Here is a 22,046-nt window from a genome sequence, read left to right as displayed (position 1 = left end):
TAATGATGGAGGTTCCCGAGGGCACCAGGTGAGCTGGAAACCAGAGCACAGGTAGGGACACTAGCCTTCAGGCGCAAGTTTCTTCATGATGAGAGGCAAGGAAAAGTTCAAATGTAGGTAAGTTTGATGAAGAGAAAGTTGGAGTTTTCAAGATGAGGTGATAATTTCTTTTCCTGTGAGTGGGGGAGGGCAGTTGGTAGAGTAAGAATCTTGAAGACAGATAGCTGTGGAGTAGCTGTTGTGAAAGAGGGAGGGAGGAAATTAAATTTGGAAGGGTTGCTGGGCAGTGGCGAGGCCCCATGTGGGGCTGGAGCCTGTGACTTTGTAGCCGTATCGGTTTGCACTGTTTTATGACCTCTCCACCGTTAGTTTAAAAAGAGAAAAGGTGGAAAGACTGGAGTTTTTAGGCAAGGGAGATTTCTTTGTGAGCTTTGCAGTGAGGTCACTGGCGTGGGACTCAGACTTGGTTCTGCCACTCAGAAGCTTTCCAGTATTGGGCAAGTCACTTTACCTTTGCAGGCCTCAGGTCACTCTCCTATAAAACTGAAAAACTATGAGAACAATGGGGAAGGCACTTTACAAGTTTAAAGGTAGCATCTAAATTAAAAGGATTATGTATTTTAAAAGTCTCTTGTAGCAACTGGGTTAAAAGCTATTAAGAAAAGGATGGCGTCTGGGCCCCACCCTCAGGTACTCCCCTAGCCTTCTCGATGATAAGTTATCTTAATCCCCCAAGTCTAAGACTCGGCTGAACTCAGGTTTGATAGGCAGAGGAGTTGCTGGGGATCAAGGCCCAGGCCAGAGACACGGGTAAGCCAGGAATCTACTTATGTAACAATAATGGTCATGTTATTGGAGCACCTGGGTGGCTTAGTCGGTTAGGCATCCGACTTTCGCTTAGGTCATGATCTCGCGGTTTGTGGCTTCGAGCCCCGCGTCGGGCTCTGTGCTGACTGCCAGCTCGGAGCCTGGAGCCTGTTTCAGTCTGTGACTCCCTCTCTCTCTGACCCTCCCCTGCTCACGCTGTCTCTCTCTCTCTCCTAGAAATAAATAAAACATTAAAAAAATTTAAAAAAAATGGTCATGTTACTGACTGCCTTCAGATTGGGTCGGCCTATGGATGTCTCAGCCAGTGTCTTGAGATCCTGTTCTGTCAAACCTCAATAAGGTTGTCTGAGGGTCTCTGGGAACAAAATTTTCTGCCTGCCTCTTCTGCTACCGCATCTCAAAGTCCGTGTACGGGACAAGTATCCCAACTGAATGCCATCAAATACTGTACCCTGGCTTGCTGTTCTGGCCAGAAGCACAGTTCCTGCCCTCAGAGGCCTCACTAAGGTTAAGAGAAGAGGCTAAAAGGACATTAAGTGAAAACGAAGGATATTTGAATGAAGCATATGGGCTTCTTTTAGTTAATGACACTCTATCAATATTGGTTCATTGATTGTAACAAATACTTCTTATTTTATCATGTAGAATGCTAATGATAGGGGAAACTGCCCGTGAGGTGTCTGAGAACTCTATCTTTGCAGTTTTTCTGTAAATCTAAAATTGTTCTAAAAAGTAAAGTCTATTAAAAAGACAGAGGAAAGGGTGAGATCCTAAATATCCAACTGTTTGGCAGTTTCTCATTGTCCCAGCCCATGTCTATGATGAAGATATGGGCGGGGTGGCTTGGATATTATGGGTAGCATTCCCCACAATGCATTTTTCCCTGGAATGAAGCCTGTTTCTAGTGCCACCAAACCACAATGCATAAGAGGTTGGGACCTTCTTTTCAGTGGTGCTCAAAGATCTCGTCCTGATGGACTTATAAGGCGAGAGACACTCATCCTTGGGTGTGCAGTTTCCTTGATTTTTGTGCTGTTTTTCATTTTTTAACTTGTTCATTTTTTTAAAAAAATATTTTTCTTAAGTTTATGTATTTATTTATTTTTTTAATATTTTTATTTATTTCTAGGAGAGAGAGAGAGAGACAGCATGAGCAGGGGAGGGTCAGAGAGAGAGGGAGACACAGACTCTGAAATAGGCTCCAGGCTCCGAGCTGGCAGTCAGCACAGAGCCTGATGCGGGGCTCGAACCCACGAACCACGAGATCATGACCTAAGCAAAAGTCGGACACTTAACTGACTAAGCCACCCAGGCACCCCATCTTAAGTTTATGTATTTATTTTGAGAGAGAGAGCATGCACAAGCAGGGGAGGGGCAAAGAGAGGGAGACAGGATCAGAAGCGGGCTCTGTGCTAACAGCAAAGAGCCTAACGTGGGTCTCAAACTCAGGAAGCATGAGATTATGACCTGAGCCCTCTGGATTAAGTACGAATTGAAGTAAGTACCTGGTAAACCCAATGTAGCTTTTAGGATACTGAATTTGGAGTCAGAAGAGTTGACCCCTGGATTGGTTATTAGTTGTATGATCTTGAGCTGGGACTGAACCTTAATGAATCTCATGCAGTTTAGTTCCTTGAATCTTTACTCAGCTTCTATGATGTACAGGGCATATTTGTCTTTGCCTTCAAGGAGCAGCCAGTCTTATGAATATAAATAGATATGTAAGGGGACAGCAGGGTGGCTCAGTCAGTTAAGTGTCTGACTCTTGATTTCAGCTCAGGTCTGATCTCATGGTCATGGGATTGAGCCTCCCATCAGGCTCCCCGTTGATCATGGAGCTTACTTGGAGATTCTCTTTCCCTCTCTGCCCCTCTTCTGCTCTTGTGCACGTGTTGTTCTCTCTCTTTCTCAAATAAACATTTAAAAATAAAAATAGATATATAAATAATTCAGATACAAAACAAAATTTATTAAGTAATATATACAAATTGTATAGAGAGGAAAGGACCGTTTATTTTGATCAGGAATATGTTTGGCACTTAAGCTGGGCTTTGTTGTATGAGGAGCATCAGAAAAGGAAGGACAATCCAGGTCAAAGGAACAGTCTGAACAAAGGCTACTTGGGTGTGAAGGTGAATGCCACGTTCAGGATGCTGATAAAATCTAGTGTGTTTAGAACAGAAATTGGCAAATTTTCTGTAAAGGGCCAGATAGTAAATATTTTTCGCTTCGTGTGCCATATGGGTGGGTCTCTGTGGCAACTATTTACTCAGCTCTGCTATTATGACGTGAAAGCAGCCACAGACAATATTTAAACTAATGGGCATGGCTGTGTTCCAATAAAATTTTATTTACAAAAAAACAGGCAGCCAATTGTATTTGGCGCAAGGGCCATAGTTTGCCTATTCTACTTCTGAGCAGAGAACTGGGAGAGGGAGAAAAGAAGGGAGAGAGAGAGTGTTGTGGGTTGAATGCTAGTGAAGTTGTTCTTTATCCTGTAGTAGATGGGGAGCCACTAAGGTATTTCTGAGCAGGAGAGTGATGTTATAAAAGCTGTGTATTAGAAAAATAACAGGTCGTTGTAGCAGATAGTTTGAATTGAAGGCAGAGGAAGAAATTAGAAGTCTTTTGCTATGGATGAAGCAAGAGATGATAAGAGCTTAGTTTTCTTATCTATAAAATAGGAATAATACTCCCTGTTCTGTTTTACGGAATTAGCGTGAAGATCCAGTAAGAAAATTAATGTAAATGTGCTTTGACTCCATAAAGTGTCACAGCATGAAAAAGGTGAACTGTGGCTTATAATTCTGAGAAGTGATGGTCATTTTTCTGCTGTGGGAGTGAATTCTTTGGAGATATAGTGGGGTGAGTCACTCATTGCCTGCTATTCCCGAGTAGCTTTGGAATGAACCCCTTACACGGTCTAGTTCCTGTGGGCTAGACTTAACATCCTTAAATGCTGACCTCACCAGGGTCCTCTGCTTTTTTTTTTTTTTTTATGTTTTTTTAGAGTGCACACACGTGGTGGGGGGGAGGGATAGAAAGAGGGAGAGAACAAGAGAATCCCAAGCAGGCTTTGTGCTGTCAGCCCAGAGCCTGACTCAGGGCTCGAACTCACGAACCATGAGATCCTGACCTGAGCCAAAATCAAGAGTTGGATACTTAACTGACTGAGCCACCCAGGTGTCCTTTTTTTTTTTTTTTTTTTTTTTTTTTTTTTTTTGGAAAATTTGGAGTTACCTTTCCTCAAGCTGGGTAGAATGTTGGAGACTAGAACGAAAGAGAAAAAGAATTTGACTGGGAGATAGTTTTAAAGATTCCCAGATTCTCCTGAGAGTGTATGTCTAACTGTGTCACTGAAACTGTCACTCTTTTTTCTTCAGGGGATGTTGGAAATTACTATTATGGACAAGGCCACCCAATGAAGCCTCACCGAATCCGCATGACTCACAATTTGCTACTTAACTATGGTCTCTATCGAAAAATGGAAATATATGTGAGTTACTGGGAGCCCCACCCCTGCCTAACCTCATCAGCTCTGGTCATATGTTATTCACCTCATTTTCTCAACTACTCATTCATCAAATGTGTTGTGTGGCTATTACGTGGCAGACACTGTAAATGATAGAGATTTCTGTTTTTAAAGGGTTCACTCCAGTGCTGGAGACTGACATGTATACAAATAAATTGCACTACACTCTATTATAAGCACAACAATTAAAAAACTTACAAGATGCAGAGATAATAAAGAGTGAAGGAGGAAGGGAGCCTTGGAGTGTTTCCTAGAGGTGATATCTGAGCCGAATTTTAAAGACTGAATAGAATTTAGCCTGGAGTTCGGGAGGAGATGGACATCCTAGACCAAGGGAAAACCATAGACAAAAAGGCAAGAAGAAGTGAGAACACTATGATGTGTTTGGGGAAATTATAAGTAGTTCGATGTGCAAGTAGTGCTGTAGTGTAAAGTTCACAGGTGTAAGTGAGGGGCCTCGTACTGGAGAGGCCAGCAAGGATTGGATGTGCTGTGCTATGTGACAAGCAACTCTGAGGGGCCAGGGTAAAAAAAAAATCCAGTGCCAAAATTGGGACTGTGTTGAACCAGACGCCCATGTCTCTAGTTACTAGAGAGCATAGACTGTCTAACTTCTTGACTCAGTTCCAGCTGATTTTTGCCCATCTACCAGTTTTTTAAAGGGAGGCTAGAAATCCACATTAAGATGTAAAAATACCTCGTTTAAAATATTGACCCAAGTTGGGTTTTTTTGTTTTGTTTTTGTTTTTTTAAACATGTTCAAACAAAAACACATCAGTACATCTGTGGACTAAATTTGGTCCAGAGGTTCCCAGTTTGAACCCCTTCTGGAGGCAGTGAGGAACAAGTAATGGATTTTATTTTATTTTATTTTATTTTATTTTATTTTATTATTATTAAATTTTTTTTAACGTTTATTTATTTTTGAGAGAGAGGCAGAGTGTGAGCGGGAGAGGGGCAGAGAGAGAGGGAGACACAGAATCTGAAGCAGGCTCCAGGCTCTGAGCTGTCAGCGCAGAGCGTGACGTGGGACTTGAACTCAGGAGCTGTGAGATCATGACCTGAGCTAAAGTCGGACACTTAACTGACTGAGCCACCCAGGTGCTCCATTTTTTTTTTTAATTTTTTAAAAAAACATTTATTTATTTTTGAGAGATGGAGAGAGACAGAGCATGGGGGGAGGGGAGGCAGAGAGAGACACACACAGAATCCGAAGCAAGCTCCAGGCTCTGAGCTGTCAGCACAGCCTGACATGGGGCTTGAACCCACAGACTGTAGTAAGATGATGACCTGAGCTGAAGTCGGACGTTTAACCGACTGAGCCACCCAGGCGCCCCATTTTTATTATTTTTTTTAAGATTAAAAAAAATTTTTTTTAATGTTTGTTTATTTTTGAGAGAGAGAGAGACAGAGTGCAAGCAGGGGACGGGCAGAGAGAGAGGGAGACACAGGATCTGAAGCAGGCTCCAGACTCTGAGCTGTCAGCACAGAGCCTGACACGGGGCTTGAACTCACGAACCGTGAGATCATGAACTGAGCCGAGGTCAGACATTTAACCGATTGAGCCACCCAGGCACCTCGATTTTTTTTTTAAGTAGTGTCTACACCCAACATGGTGCTCGAACTCACAATCAGAAGATCAAGAGTCTCATGCTCCACCAACTGAACTAGCCAGGGGCCCTGAGGCATGCATTTTAGAAGGAGGGAAGTCAGTTAGGAGCCTGTTGCAAAAGGTCCAAATGAGAAAATAAAGAAAGGCTGGGACCCGTGTTGCCTTATGGTTAGAGCCTAAGAGTCTGTGGTTAAAGTCTGTCCTGGCAGCTTAAGTCTCCTAGCAACAGCAGTATCCTTCCTCACCATTCCAGAGACTGAAAGAAGATGAGTCTTCTATCTCAGATGGCCATGTTATGTCCCCAGAGCCACTGGAGGCAGCTAGGGAAGCAAGGAGGGAAGGTAGACAGAGGAGCAGACAGACCTTGGGACCAGAGAACTTTTTTTAGATGTGAAAGGCAGCTGGGAATGAAAAGCATAAAAGGTAGCAGAGGTTTTGAGGGACTCTTGGGACGAGACTAGCATTTAAATAAAGAGAGGATACCTAAACGTGGAATAGCAAACACTAAGACCTTCCAGACATGCCTCTGGCACATGTACACCCTGCTAATCTGTCCATGACTCGTCTCCTTTCCTGCCACTCCCCTCTCAGAACCTTCTAAGTCAGCCAGATGAGATTCTGCCTCTTTCCACCACTAGGAAGATTATTTACTCTGCCAATCACAGCTTAGTCATCTTCAAAAGTCACCCCAAGCCCTCTTTTCTTTCTTTCATTCAACAGATTTTTGCTGAGTACTTGTCATACTCTAGGGACTATATTAACCTTCATGAGTGATACTGAAATATTAGAAAATGGATCCTGTCTTCAAGCGAGAGGAAAACTAAACTCACATTTATTGAAGATTGTTAACTTCTAAGCCAGAGCCACTTGTTGCTTCGTGTAATCCATATAGCAGCTCTAATTCATAGATAAGAAAACAACTAACAGGTTCAGAATCACATAGCTATTAACAGATGAACTAAGAGTCCAACCTAGATATCGGCTTCCAGAGTCTTTATCTGTCTATTTGTCCTGTTCCCTCTTCCCAAGCAGCATTTTACAAGGAGCCTAGAGGTAGAATGTCTCAGGATTTTTTGGTGATGTCATCAGGGACCCAGGTTTATTCTATCTTTCCTTCTGCTCAGCCATGCTTAGTTTGATTTTTTATCCTTTAGTTTTTTGCTTTGAAATCACATGATGGCTGCCTCAGCTCCGAATATCATGTCTTCATACGACAGAGTCCAAAGAGGAAGGAAACAGGCAAAATGGATCACTTTCTACTATTTCCACACGTACCCTTCCCCTTTTTATTAAACAGGAAAACCCTTCCTAGAAGTTTCTCAACAGATCTCCCTTTAAATCTCATTGGACCATTTGCCATCCTTAGACTATTCGCCGGCAATTGGCTTAGACTAATCACATTTGATCCCTTTGGCTGAGGATGTTAACACCCAACCAAATTGAGATCTGTTAACAAGAAGGTAGAGAATGGCTCTTTGGGAAGCATCTAACAGTGGCTGTCATAGAGATAATAAAAAATACCTTACTGGAAATTACTTCATCTGTGTGGTATTCTTATTGTAAGCTTGTAAAGCAAAAATCCAGTATAATCTCTTTCATAAAAATGTAGACTTGTTCTCTTTACTGTGATCTGTTTCCTTCTCTGGCTCTACTTTCCCAGTGAGTTTGAATCTTCTTTGATCTTCTTCCCCCAACAGTTCATCCCTTCTAGACTTCTCTGGGCTGTGATCTTAGTTTTCCTTTACCAAAGCACAGATAGCCAGTTTAGTATCTGTTCTGAAATTGATGGCTTTTTGAGAGTCAATCCTGGGGAGAAGCTCCTTACACTTCTTATAGAAGTTGTTGTATTCTGGGGCACTTGCCTGGCTCGGTCCGTAGAGCATGCAACTCTTGATCTTGGGGTTGTAAGTTTGAGCCCTGCATTGGGTGTAGAGATAACTTAAAAACAAAATCTTTTTTTCTTTTAAATTAAAAAAATTTTTTTTTTAATTTTTTATTAATTTCTGAGAGAGAGAGAAACAGCGTGAGCAGGGGAACGTCAGAGAGAGAGAGAGAGGGAGACACAGAATCCTTAACAGCCTTCAGGCTCTGAGCTGGCAGTCAGCATAGAGCCCGACGCAGGGCTCCAACCCACAAACCATGAGATCATGACCTGAGCCGAAGTCGGACGCTTAACCGACTGAGCCATCCAGGCGCCCCAACAAAATCTTTTAAGTAGTTTCTGTATTCTGTCTTCATACCTGAAGGAGACATGTTGTTGAAGTCTTTCACACAGTTGGTCCCTCCCCCAATTCTGCCTCCACACATCTAATTAATCTCTCCCAGAATCTACATCCTCATTTTTCATCCAGGAACCTTCTTATTTACATAATCAACAATTCTGCTCTCTTCCTTGCCTTGGATGCTAATTTTGTATATTCCCAGGCTTCTTATTCATCGCCTTCTGTTCTTTTGTGCTTTTTTTAAAAAATGTTTTTATAAAATATTGAGTAGATATGAAAAAAAATTTATAAAATATGTGGAAGGTATAAAGAATCACAATTCACTCAATACTACCTAGTTTAAGAAAACAAACATCGCCATGACCACTAAAGCCCCTATATGCTCTTCCCTGATCCTGTCTACTTTCTTCTTCCCCAACCTCTGCCCTGAATTTGGGGCTTATTATTTCCTTGCTATTTACTTATTTATTTGTTTGTTTAAATTTTTTGTTATTTTAGAGAGAGCGTGTTCAAGCAGGGGAGAGGGACGGAGTTGGGGTGGTGGTGGAGAGAGAGAATCTTAAGAAGGTTCCATGCTCCGCACAGAGCCCCAAAGGGGGCTTGATCCCACAGCCTGAGCTGAAAGGACCTGAGCTGAAATGCAGTGTCAGATACTCAACCAACTGGGCCACCCAGGCACTCCTATTTCCTTGCTTTTGAAAAATAATTTTTCTAGTATGTATTCTTAAATGATAACGTGTTTTAGTTTTACATGTTTGAATATTATGTAAATGGAATCATACCACTATTATTATGTGACTTGCCTTTTTTGCTCAACATCTTCCTGAGAGTCATACATGGTGATGGATGTAGCTAGACTTAATTTTAGAATATTTCACTGAAAGAATATACCACAGGACGTATGCCATATTTACCTTTGTTAGATAATGTGAAAATGGTTTCCAGTTGCCACCAATGTAGAAGAATTAAAGTTGTTCTTTATGGGGCGCCTGGGTGGCTTAGTCGGTTAAGCGTCTGACTTTCACTTAGGTCATGATCTCGTGGTTCGTGGGTTCGAGCCCCGCGTCGGGCTCTGTGCTGACTGCCAGCTCGGAGCCTGGAGCCTATTTCGGAGTCTATGTCTCCCTCTCTCTCTGACCCTCCCCTGCTCACGCTGTCTCTCTCTCTCTCCTAGAAATAAAATAAAAATATTAAAAAAAATAAAATAAAGTTCTAAATCCTTGCCAACACATAATATTGTCATATTTAATTTTTTTGGTCTGTTTAGGTTGTTGTGAAATGATACTTTACTATTGTATTGATTTGTATTTCCCTGTTTATTAGGGAGATTGAGGGTCTTCCTGTATGTTTATTGGCCATTCAGGTTTCCTTATTGAAGTCCCTATTCCAGCCTTTTGCCCATTTTCTTATTTGATTGTTCTTTTTCTGTTTTTGTTTTAATTGGGCCTTAAGTACACAGAATTGGGATAAACATAATCTTTGGCTCATAAGCGTCAAAAGAAGGTCGATTTTTGATATTCTTTTTGAAATATGTATTTTACTGTTCATTAACTTAAATATTTTCATAGTGCTATGAATATCCATATTCCTACACCCCAATCACTTTTCTAAATTCTGTGTTGATTATACTCTTGCTTTTTAAAAAATGTTTATCCTGTGTGTATATGCCTAAACAATACATAGTAATTATTTACTTGCTTTTGAACTTTTCAAAAAAGGTGTCATACTAGGCTCCTGGGTGGCTCAGTTGGTTAAGTGCCCGACTTCGGCTCAGGTATTGATCTCGCGGTCTATGAGTTCAAGCCCCACGTCAGGCTCTGTGCTGACGCTCAGAGTCTGGAGTCTGCTTCAGATTCTGTGTCTCCCTTTGTCTCTGTCCCTCCCACACTCACACTCTGTCTCTCTCAAAAATAAATTTAAAAAAACATTTAAAAAAAGATGTCATACTATGATTAATCTTCTGGGACTTGCTTTTTTTTTTCTTTTAAGTTTATTTATTTTTTTTGGTAATCTCTATACCCAGTGTGGGGCTCGAACTCATGACCCTGTGATCAAGTCGTGTGCTCTCCCAACTAAGCCAGCCAGGTGCCCCCTGTGCCTTGCCTTTATCATACAATATTATGTTACAAAATCTATCATATATAGCTTTAGTTCTTCCACTTTTCTCTGCTGAATAATATCTTATTGTCATTATACTTAAGTTTATCTGTTTTCCATTCTTAATTTGTGTCTAGGTTTTAAATGTTGGGAACAGTACTCTGAATATTCTTGTACATGTCTCAATCCATATATGCAAAAATTTCTTTTGGCTGTTTCTCTAGTACTAGAATTGCTGGATTGTAGGGTATGTGACTATTACATCCCTCGTTGCTTTTCAGTGTGGTCAAATGTATGAGAGATACTTTGATTCATATCCTTTCCTATACTTGGAATGAAACTTTAAGTTTTGCCAACCAAATGAGTGTAAACAGTATGAGATTGTGGTCTTGATTTGCATTTTACTAATAACCAGTGAAACTGAGTACTTCTTCATATGTTTATTAACTATTTGTGTGTCCTCTACTGTGAAATGTTTTTTCTTTCCTTTTGCTTGTTTTTCTCTTTTTTGGTTGTTTGGCTTTCTTTTTCTTACCAATTTGTAGTAGTTCTTTTTTCTGGTATAGATAGTCCAGTGTCTGTGCTCCAAATACCTTCTAGTCTGGTTTTGTCTTTTCACTCTAAAGTATCTTTAATAAACAGAGAATCTTATTTTATTTTATTTTATTTTATTTATTTATTTATTTTTAATGTTTTATTTATTTCTAGGAGAGAGAGAGAGACAGCGTGAGCAGGGGAGGGTCAGAGAGAGAGGGAGTCATAGACTGAAACAGGCTCCAGGCTCTGAGCTGGCAGTCAGCACAGAGCCCGATGTGGGGCTCGAACCCACAAACTGTGAGATCATGACCTGAGCCAAAGTTGGACGCCTAACCGACTGAGCCACCCAGGTGCCCCAAGATTCTTGATTTTAATATAGTTATATTTATTGTTTCCTTTATAAGTGCTTTTTGTGTCTTAAGAAATCCTTCCCTTGGGGTGCCTGGCTGGCTCAGTTGGAAGAGCAGGTGACTCTTGATCTCGGGGTCGTGAGTTCAAGCCCCATGTTGGGCATAGAGCTTACTTAGAAGATAAAAATTGAAAAAAAAGAAAAGCTTTGTAGGCTTGCCTTCACATACATGTATTTGCTATATCTAGAATCAATTTTTAAATGTGGTTTGAAGTTAGAATCCACTGAAATTTTTTCATTCCACAAATAACTTACTAAGCATCTGCTTTGTGCCAGGCACTATGTATGGGTCTATTTCTGGGCTCCGTGTTCTGTTGACTTGGTTTGTTTATTGACCCATATGCCAGTACCCAGTGGCTTAATTGTGATAGCTCTTTAGTAAGTCTTGACATGTAGTAGCACAAGTCCTCCCACTTTGTCCTTAAAAAAAAAAAAAAAAAAGACTTGCTATTTGCCCTTTGTACTTCTTTTATTTTTTGTTTGTTAGTTTATTTAAATGGCAGTATTCTTTTCTTAATGTTTATTTATTTTTAACGTTCTATTTATTTGAGAGAAAGAGGGAGAGTGAGGGAGAAAATGTGAGCAGGGGAGAGGTAAAGGGAGAGGGGGAGAAAGGATCCAAAACAGGCTCTCGAATTCATGACCTGAAATATGGGATCATGACCTGAGCCAAGGTTGAATGCTTAACCAGCTGAGCCACCCGGGTGCCCCTTCCCTTTGAACTTTATAAATTTTAGAATCCACTCATCAGGTGCTGGGATTTTGGTTGTAATTTGATTGAATCTTTACATCATTTTTTTTTTTTTTTTAAGTTTTTACTTAAGTACTCTCTATATCCTATGTGGGGCTCAGACTTAAAACCCTGAGATCAGGAGTTGCATGCTCCTCTGACTGAGCCAGTCAGGCACCCTTGAATCTTTATAGCATCTTAGGGAGAATTGATATTTTGAGAATATTTAGTCTTTGAATCCATGAACATGGTATATCTCCATGTATTTGGGTCTTTTTATTTTATTTTATATTTTATTTACATCTTTGTTTGTTTGCTTAGAGGGAGAGAGAACACATATGTGGGGTAGAGGCGGAGAGAGAAAATCCCAGGCAAGCTCTGCCTTGTCAGCACAGAGCCTGAGGCAGGGCTTAATCTCAGAAACTGTGAGATCATTTACCTGAGCCAGGGTTGGATACTCAACCGACTACTGAGCCATCCAGGCCCCCCTAGATTTTTTTTTTTAATGTTTATTTTTTTTTTTTTAATTTTTTTTTTTTAATGTTTATTTTTATTTTGGGGAGAGAAAGAGCTTGAGAGCTCACACACAAACAGGGGAGGGGGCAAAGAGAGAGAGGGGGACAGAGGATTGGAAGCAGGCTCTGTGCCGTCAGCAGAGAGCCCAAGGCAGGCTTGAACTCACAAACCGTAAGATCATACCCAAACTGAAATTGGATGCTTAACTGACTGAACCACCCAGGCCCCCCTAGATATTTTTTGCAAGTAATTAAAAAAATTTTTTTTAAATACTTATTTTTGAGACAGAGAGAGACAGCACACGCACAGAGAGGCAAAGAGATAGGGAGACAGAGAATCCCAAGCAGGCTTTGCGCTGTGAGCACAGTGCCCACTGTGGGGCTTGAATTCACAAACCGTTAGATCATGATCTGACCTGAATCAAGAGTCGGTTGCTTGGTCACTCAACCGACTGAGCTACCCAGGCATCCCTCCAAGTACTTCTTTTTAATGCTATCGTAAACTATCTTTTTAAATTTGTATATTTAGATTGTTTATTGGTATAGAGAAATGTAATGCAGTTCTTTTTTATTTAGACATATGCAGGGTCTCTGTAGATCTCTTTCTGCCACTTTTTGTTTCAACGAGCTCTCACTCTTAGTGCTTTGTTTCCTTGCATGTTTTGTAATATTTGACTCTGGTCATATTTCCTGGAACTTTGTGGCCTGGGGTGAAGATAGGTTCTTAGAGCAAGATTTGCCTTCACTTTGTAAGAGAGGTAGCTTTTGAGATGGGCTTTGTCCTGGTTGAATGTAGTACATGACATGAAGAAGGTGGCCTCAAGGGGTGGCCTCTGTCTTGAGCAAGTGGGTGGTTGGTGGTGAGACTAGGAACCCTGGGGAAGAAGAGCATAGGAGAAATAAAGTGGTGGAGGCAGTCAAGATTATGGAGGAGGTACATGAAAGGGATAGGCCGTGGATTGAAATGGAAGTCAAGAAAAGGTGGGGTTAAGGATTATAATTAGTTTCTCAGCCTGAGTGGATGTTGGTATCATTAACAAAAATAGTAAAAGAGAAGTCTGGAAGTTAAATATGAATGCCTCTGGACTCTAAGTTGTTAGATCCAGTTGAATTTGAAGTACCTCTAGGATTCACAGGTGGCGCCGCCTGGGAAGATGTTGGAATTGTGAATCTGGAGCTCAGAACAGAAATCAGGATGGAGTGAGTCTGGGCAGGCATCTATCTATAAGGGATAGTCAAAGCTACGTCTACAATATTGCCATGAGGGTAAAGGGCTTAATACAATAAAAACAACTTAGGGGGCGCCTGGGTGGCTCAGTCAGTTAGGCGTCTGACTTCAGTTCGGGTCATGATCTCACGGTTTGTGTCCAGCGTCGGGTTCTGTGCTGACAGCTCAGAGCCTGAAGCCTGCTTTGTATTCTGTCTCCCTCTCTCTCTCTGTCCCTCCCTTCCTCACACTCTGTCTCTTAAAAGTAAATCAACTTAAGAAAACAAACAACTTAGTATTTGGAGCCAAGTCTTGCTGCTTTCACCATGAGTGTGGTATATAGAACAGTATCCATCTTTTAGTCTTAAATTCCTTCTTATATTGAGGATTAAACAAGACCCAAATAGTGCCTGGAGCCAGACCTCTGGGTTTCTATTCCAGTTTACCAGCTGTGTAACCTTGGGCAAATTAACCTCCCTGTGGGCAGAGTGAGTATAATAATAGTATGGAGTTTAAGAGGTGGTTGTAAGGATCACAGAATCACATACAGTGCCTGGCAAAGGGTAAACAGTGTTATATGTGTATTGAAAATGCTTTATAAACTATAAAGATACTCGTAATTGGAAAAGCAGAGGGCCATCTTAGAAGAAGACGTACGTACTTTTAAGGGATGAGAGGAAGAGAAGAGAATTTTGAAAAAGAGAGAAAGATGGCTCAGAATGTTGGGGTAATTAGGAAATGACCATGTCAAGGGAAGGTTCAGTGGGGAGGGTGTGATCAGAATTGATGTGATGATGATTTATAAAAGATTTCCCATCTATTTCAGTTATTGTTAGTCACCTCTTTTTCTTGAACTCTTGGAGCCATTTGACCCATAAGTATTTAAAAAGAAATCAGAGTTTGTAAAGCATTTCACAGTTTACGAAGAGATTTAACTATCTCCTCTAATTCTCACCCTGTAAGGTAGAAGTTGTTGCCTCTATTTAGTAAATGAGAAAACTGAGGCTCACAAGACAGACTTGCCTAAGTAACAGAGCTTGAGTAGCAGTCCTGGTCTTCTGATACTGAATCTCCTTTGATGATCCTATGTGCCTAATTCGATTGCAAGTTTCCTGGGGCCTTAATCTAATTAGTAATTCCTTTTTAACCTTTACAGCGCCTATCTCAATGCTGGGCAGCTCTTCACTTAGTGTTCAAAGTAGACTCAGTGAAGAGTGGCCTTGGTCTGGAATAACACGTCTTTTCTCCCCTCTGCCCTCTAGCGCCCTCACAAGGCCAATGCTGAGGAGATGACCAAGTACCACAGTGACGACTACATTAAATTCTTACGCTCCATCCGCCCAGACAACATGTCTGAGTACAGCAAGCAGATGCAGAGATGTAAGTCCATTCTGTTCCTTCCTGACTCTCAAGGCCCAAGTTGGATCCGCCCTGTGGTTGCAGAGGCTCGCCCAGCCTTCCCTTGTATCTCCCACTCACCCCACAGCTCCTTCCCCTGGCTCTCCAGGAGGCCAGAGTGCAGCTTTTTTCTCCAGTCTAGCTTTTTCCTTGTTTCTTTATGATAAGGAATAGCGTTTGGTCTTTGTCTAGTTAGGTTCACAACACTGTGCCAAGAAAACCATAACTGTTGTAATGGAAAAAGCACTGACCCAGGAGAGGGAGGCAGGAGATAGAAGTCCCAGCTCTGACTCTTAACTGACCAGGCCAGTCACTTCCCCTCAGATTTTTCTTTTGTAAAAGGGACTGGATGTCATCGCATACAGCTGTGACTGCCGTCACTTTGTATTCATTGAGAATTGAGTGGCCACTTAGGACAGACTCTAGATGATATCACCTTTGAGTTGAGGTGACTCTACCCCTGCCTCCTGAGACTTGAAACAGGTGTCATCTCAGAAGCGACACCCTGTAGGAATTAATGGGGCTTCTTTTAGCTGTGGGAAAAAATATGTTTAAATTTGGAAAAGACTTCTCATATCTGACTTCTCCCTTGTGTTATTTTAGAAATGATCTCTTAGCACCTAATATCTCACATAGTGAAACAATGAAACAGCATTGTCCAGAAGAAATTTTGATTAGCTTATAAGAAGTTTATTTTGAAATATCAGCAAATCTGTGGCACTGGTTGCTACTTACTGGCCACAAGGTGGTCTGAGTCCCAAGGCAGTTTGCTTATTTGTTACAAAAGTTTCGCAGTTTGTAATGATTACAGAACCACAGAGGCCTTATTTTTAATTTTTTCTTAAAACAATTTTCTTAAATCTTTATTTATTTTTGAGAGAGAGACAGAGAGCAAGCGGGGGAGGGGCAGAGACAGGGAGACACAGAGTCTGAAGCAGGCTCCAGGCTCTGAGCTGTCAGCAGAGAGTCCGATGCAGGGCTTGAACTCACCAACTGTGAGATCATGACCTGAGCCGAAGTCGGACGCTTAACCGACTGATCCCCCCAGGCACCCCTCCGGAGACCTTTTTTAAAGTATTACTGCCACCCACAACTCCAGGAGCTGCTGCCCCTGTAAGAGCGGTATTTGCTCTTTGAATTGGCAGGATCTTATTTCCTTCCAAGATGAGACAGATTCCTTTCTTTGCTCTAGATAGCTTTAGAGCTTTTCATAACCTATTGAGGCCAGTGATCAGGCTCCACTGTCAGCAAAGAGGACTCTCATTAGAGAAGCAGCTTGGTATTGAAGCAAGAAAATGAGTTGTTTTTTGTTTTAAATTTTTTTTAACGTTTATTTATTTTTGAGAGAGAGCATGGGTGGGGGGGGTGCAGAAAGAGAGGGAGACACAGAATCCAAAGCAGGCTCCAGGCTCTGAGCTGTCAGCACAGAAGCCCGACGCAGGCCTCGAACCGTGAGATCATGACCTGAGCCAAAGTTGGATGTTTGTCGATTGAGCCACCCAAGCACCCCAAGAAAATGAATTTTGATGTCTTGGTTTGAATCCCTTAGCTCTACCACTTAACTGTGTGTTCTTAAGCAAGTCCCCTGGCCTCTCTGAGCTTTGTTTTCTCTTCTTTAAAAGGAAGACAGTAGTGGGGCACCTGGGTGGCTTAGTTGGTTAAGCGTCCGACTTTCGCTTAGGTCATGATCTCGCGGTTCGTGGGTTCGAGCCCTGCGTCGGGCTCTGTGCTGACTGCCAGCTCAGAGCCTGGAGCCTGTTTCGGTCTATGACTCCCTCTCTCTCTGACCCTCCCCTGCTCACGCTGTCTCTCTCTCTCTCCTAGAAATAAATAAAACATTAAAAAAAAATTTCCTTAAAAAAAAAAAAGGAAGACAGTAGTACTTATTTGATAGTGGAGGTTGGGGGAGATAGGTGAGATAGCACTGTCAGTGAAGCCCTGACTGCCAATGAATAGTAACGTTTGCTGTGCTGATTTATTTTCATCATTTTCCAGTCTGTCTAAATATTAGGCCCTCAGGACTGCACAGGTTTGGGTTGGCTTCCAGTTTGCTCCAGTTTTCCTGAAACTAGCATTCTAAGATTGTGCATTAAAAAATTAGGTCTGGGATTTTCTCTCATTGAAGATGGGTTAGGAAGGATGAGGTTCTTTAAGGACTTTAAGGTACCTTACTGACTTGACTCATCAGGTCAAGATGTCACTTAGTGAAGTGCTGTATAACCAGGATCTACAGAAACAACAACCAGCGATGCATGAGCTGAGCTCTTTGTTTTTGTATTTACCAACACCTAATCTAGGAAATTATACACGTAATAAGACTAAATTAAAGTTAGTGTTCCTTGCTCTGGGCTAGGATATAATAAACATTTTATGGTCATTTTGAGAGTTTGAGAACCTTGATCAGAAGTTCTGACCTAATATTTTAATAAAATGGGAATATGATGAGCAATGGGTGCCCTGGTAGCCAGCCTTGGCCTGCCGGGGAGCTCATGGCCTGCCTGAGGCCTTATTAAAAATAATAATAAATGGGGTGCCTGGGTGGCTCAGTCGGTTAAGCATCTGACTTCGGCTCAGGTCATGATCTCATGGTTCATGGGTTTGAGCCCTGTGTCGGGCTCTGTGTTGACAGCCAGCTCAGAGCTTGGATTCTGCTTCAGATTCTTTGTCTCCCTCTCCTCTGACCCTTCCCTGCTCATGCTCTCTCTCTCAAAATAAATAAAACATTAAAAAAAACAATAATAATAAATGAAGGGGTGCCTGGGTGGCTTAGTTGGTTAAGTTTCTGACTGTTTGTTTGTTTGTTTTTTCGGGGGGTGCAGAGGGAGTGGGAGAAAAAGGACCTGAAGTGGGCTCTGAGTTGACAGTAGAGAGCCCCATGTGGGGCTCGAACTCATGAACCGCGAGATCATCACCTGAGCCGAAGTTGGACACTTAACCAGCTGAGCCACCCAGGCGCCCCAAGTGTCCAACTCTTCATTTGGGATTGGGTCATGATCTCACAGTTTGCGGGATTGAGCCCCATGTCAGACTGTGCACTGATAGCGCAGAACCCACTTAGGATTCTCTCTCTCTCTTTCTCTCTCTGCCCCTCCTCCATGCATGATGCTCTCTCCCTCTCTCTCTCAAAATAAATAAATATTTATTTATGTATTTATTTACAAATTTTTGTAATGCTTATTTATTTTTGGAGTAGAGAGACAGAGCGCGAGCAGGGAGGGTCAGAGAGAGAGGGAGACACAGAATCCAAAGCAGGTTCCAGGCTCTGAGCTGTCAGCACAGAGCCTGACATGGGGCTTGAAATCATGAGCCATGAGATCATGACCTGAACCGAAGTCGGATGCTTAACCAGCTGAGCCACCCAGGTGCCCCAATATTTAAAAAATTTTAAGGGGCGCCTGGGTGGCTCAGTCGGTTAAGCGTCCGGCTTCGGCTCAGGTCATGATCTCACGGTTCGTGGGTTCGAGCCCCGCATCGGGCTCTGTGCTGACAGCTCACAGCCTGGAGCCTGCTTCAGATTCTGTGTCTCCCTCTCTCTCTGACCCTCCCCTACTCACGCTGTCTCTCTCTCTCAAAAATAAACATTAAAAAAATTAAAAAAAAAATTTTTTTAAATAACAGTAAATAAAAAATAAGATGGATTTGAACATGAGTAAGTGCAATTTTTTTTTTTTGCCAGATTATCAGAACATGAAATATGGTGGAAAATGATAAAAGGGAATTATGGTGGTAAAATTTGGAGACCTTGTCATCTTTATTTTTTTTTTAATTTTTTTTTTTTTTTTACTTATTTCTACGAGAGAGAGAGAGAGAGACAGCGTGAGCAGGGGAGGGTCAGAGAGAGAGGGAGTCACAGACTGAAACAGGCTCCAGGCTCTGAGCTGGCAGTCAGCACAGAACCCGGCGCGGGGCTCGAACCCACAAACTGCAAGATCATGACCTAAGCGAAAGTCGGACGCTTAACCGACTAAGCCACCCAGGTGCCCCGTCATCTTTTTTATAGATGTATAAAGTGAGTTTTCCAGGGTCTCCCAGCAAGGTAGTGGTAGAATGGAAAATAGAACTTGTCTCCTCCTGATTCTGGAGTATTTTTAAATATGTTGCGTGTAAAATATTTCAGACATGTACACAAATGTATAAAAAATAATAGAGTGAACACCCATGTACCCACTACTAGTCTGTCTTTCTCTCTCTCTCTCTCTTTCTTTCTTTCTTTCTTTCTTTCTTTCTTTCTTTCTTTCTTTCTTTTCTTCCTTCCTTCCTTCCTTCCTTCCTTCCTTCCTTCCTTCCTTCCTTCCTTCTGTTCTTTCTTTCTAAGTTATTTATTTTGAGAGAGAGGAACAGAGCACGAGTGGGGGAGGGGCAAAGAGAAAAGGAGACACAGAATCCGAGGCAGGCTCCAGGCTCCGAGCTGTCAGCACAGAGCCCGACATGGGGCTCGAACCCACAGACCACGAGATCATGACCTGAGTCGAAGTCAAATGCTTAACCGACTGAGCCACCCAGGCACCCCTACCAGCCTTTCTTTCTAAGAAACAAAACGCTGCCGATGATAGTTGAAGCCCCCCTGGACATGTCCCCTTGACCACACACCGTTTCTGTCCTATTCGCCACTCCACCCCATCAGGCCACCACAGCGGTGTAAGCCCTCTCCCGAAGCCCCTGTTAGTCCCGTGCATCTTTCTGCGGTGTGCTTTTTACCACCTTCTCCATCTTGCTCCACTCTCCCATCTCTCACCCAGTATTGCTGACTTCAGTGTCATGCCAGCCTAAGACTGAGAAAAGTATTGTAGAAGGAAGAGGGGAACCCATACGAGAGTCCACCCTGGTCTCACAGATTAGTCCAAGTGAGGGTCTGCACTCTCCATTTCTCCCCCTTCCATCTCCAACCACACAGCTTGTTGAACTGGGAATAATGGGCTGGCCGTTTGAGCCACACGTTGGTTTGGGGCCTGAAGGGAAATACTTTTTTTTCTTATATCTAAAATTACCATTTCCTGGGGCGTCTGGCTGGCTCATTCTGTAGAGCATGTAACTCTTGATCTTGAAGTCATGAGTTCAAGCCCCACATTGCATTTAGAGTGTACGTTAGAAAAAATAATAATAATAATAAAACATATCCCACGTGGGAGTATAAACAAAACTCTAGAAACCTAGGGAGGCCAAACCCAATAAAGATGAAGCAGCCGGAGGGGGCATATGGTTGCCGATGGATAAAATAGCCCGGCCCCAGGGACCAAAGTTCTTATTGACACAGGCTTCCAGTGTTTACCCGGGAAGTGGGGGTGAGAGCCACCTACCACTCCTCACCCCGTTATGCAGGCCACCCTTCCTCAGAGCACTTGTCTCGGCAGGGCACCCTCCCAGTTTAGGGCAGTGCCAGAGTTGGTAACGCTTGTGGTTATTGCGGACTTTGAGCTTCAGCTGTCTCAGAAGGTTCCACAGTCCGAGGTGGGTTCTGCTACCCTCCTCATTCTAGGGCTTCTCCTTGCTCTACTTTGGGAAGCCCAGTTGATAGCAGTGGATGTAGTTGGAAGGCTAGGGCAAGGGAATAAGGATCCAGCCTTCCCCTGCCTCTGGTTTCCTGTATCTCGTTGATGTCTCACTAGTTTCCTTTTCTATGACAGATGTGGAGCCCTAAGGTTCCTCTCTAGCTCCATGACTACAGCCCTCAGGTGTGCTTCCCTTCCTGTCTTTCAGTTCGTTTGCATTACTATTTGCATGTGTTAGTTTGTACTTTTGGTCCTTTAGGCCTGAAATAACTTGACTCCAGTTGTCACTTGTAGGTGTAGTAGAAAGCACTGGACTGTATGAGTCAAGACATCTGGAGTCTGATTGTGGGGCTGCCACCGCCTTGTTATATAACCTTGGGCAGGTCACTTAATTCTTCGTGTCTGTTTGTTCCCGTGGACGGTGGGGTTGATAACATCTCGTCCAACTCCTGGGGTTGTTGTGAGGATCGAATGAGGCTGAGTATATGAAATTATTGAGGAAAAGGCCAGGGTATATTTTTATGGGCTTTTAGGGCAGACAGACCACTGCTTAAATATTGCCTCTGTGATTCACTAGCAGTTCACCTCTCTGAGCCTGTTTCCCCATTTATAAAATAGGACCACATCCTGCCTCAGAAGGTTGTGTGAGGATAAATGACGTGAGGTATTTAAAGCATTTAGCACAGTGTCTGGCACATTGTTAAGCGTTCAGTGGATGATGGTTAAATAGATCGCTGTTCTTCACTGCCTTGTTGGTCAGCTGGAGTGAGACCCAGGTACCAACCTGGATAAGTGGCCAAGTTTTTCTCCTTTTCAAGGGAAGAGCCAACACCTTCAAGTACTTACTTGCTATATTCTCCCCCATAGAAGATTTCTGTTAATCTTCTCAACATTAAGGTGAGGTGGATATGATGACTGCTCGTTAAAGGTAATAAGCCGAAGCTCTAAGAACTTAAATGACCCAGTCACAAAGCCAATGAGTAGTAGAGTCTGCACTAGAATCCTTCTGAATCCAAATTCTTTGTGTTGTTTTTTTTTTTTTTTCCATGAGCTCATAAATATGTAAACAAAAGCCAGAGTAATTGTGGACACTAACTTTTCCCTTATGTCTTTCAAGTCAACGTTGGTGAGGACTGTCCGGTTTTTGATGGCCTGTTTGAGTTCTGTCAGTTATCTACTGGTGGCTCTGTGGGTAAGGAACATACCTCCGTCCTCGAGGGCTGTGCCGGGTTGTATTAGGGAGGTCTGCCTTTTAGGCTACTATCCCAGTAGGGCTGATCTGAGACCCCATAAAATGGTCTTGTGAGTTTTTACCTTAGGTCTTCAAAATATCATTCTGGTTCAGTCCCAGCCCAGGTTCAGTCTCTGACACGGTACAGACAGGTGTCCTTGACTGTCCTCCCCTACCGAGAGATCTTACATACTGGAATTCCCTGCAGACCCCAAGGGCTTGTTGAGATGCTGTACATA

At 42.5% G+C, this 22,046-nt stretch overlaps 1 protein-coding gene across 2 annotated transcripts in view; it reads left to right on the top strand.

Annotated features, from left to right (window-relative positions):
- The window catches only part of HDAC1 (histone deacetylase 1), a 32,371-nt gene that overhangs the window by 2,955 nt on the left and 7,370 nt on the right, over positions 1 to 22,046 (top strand). For both annotated transcript variants that reach the window (XM_039231626.1, XM_039231620.1), the window contains exons 2-4: positions 4,212 to 4,324; positions 14,952 to 15,069; positions 21,694 to 21,768. In XM_039231626.1, the coding sequence (XP_039087557.1) occupies positions 4,212 to 4,324; positions 14,952 to 15,069; positions 21,694 to 21,768 (306 nt within the window). The remainder of the gene's footprint in view (positions 1 to 4,211; positions 4,325 to 14,951; positions 15,070 to 21,693; positions 21,769 to 22,046) is intronic.

This window comes from Hyaena hyaena, unplaced genomic scaffold, assembly GCF_003009895.1.
Source record: "Hyaena hyaena isolate Hyena2069 unplaced genomic scaffold, ASM300989v1 scaffold_3, whole genome shotgun sequence".
NCBI classification, from domain to species: domain Eukaryota; kingdom Metazoa; phylum Chordata; class Mammalia; order Carnivora; family Hyaenidae; genus Hyaena; species Hyaena hyaena.
The sequence above is the reverse complement of the archived record's forward strand: the minus strand, read 5'-3'. Positions and strand labels throughout refer to the sequence as shown.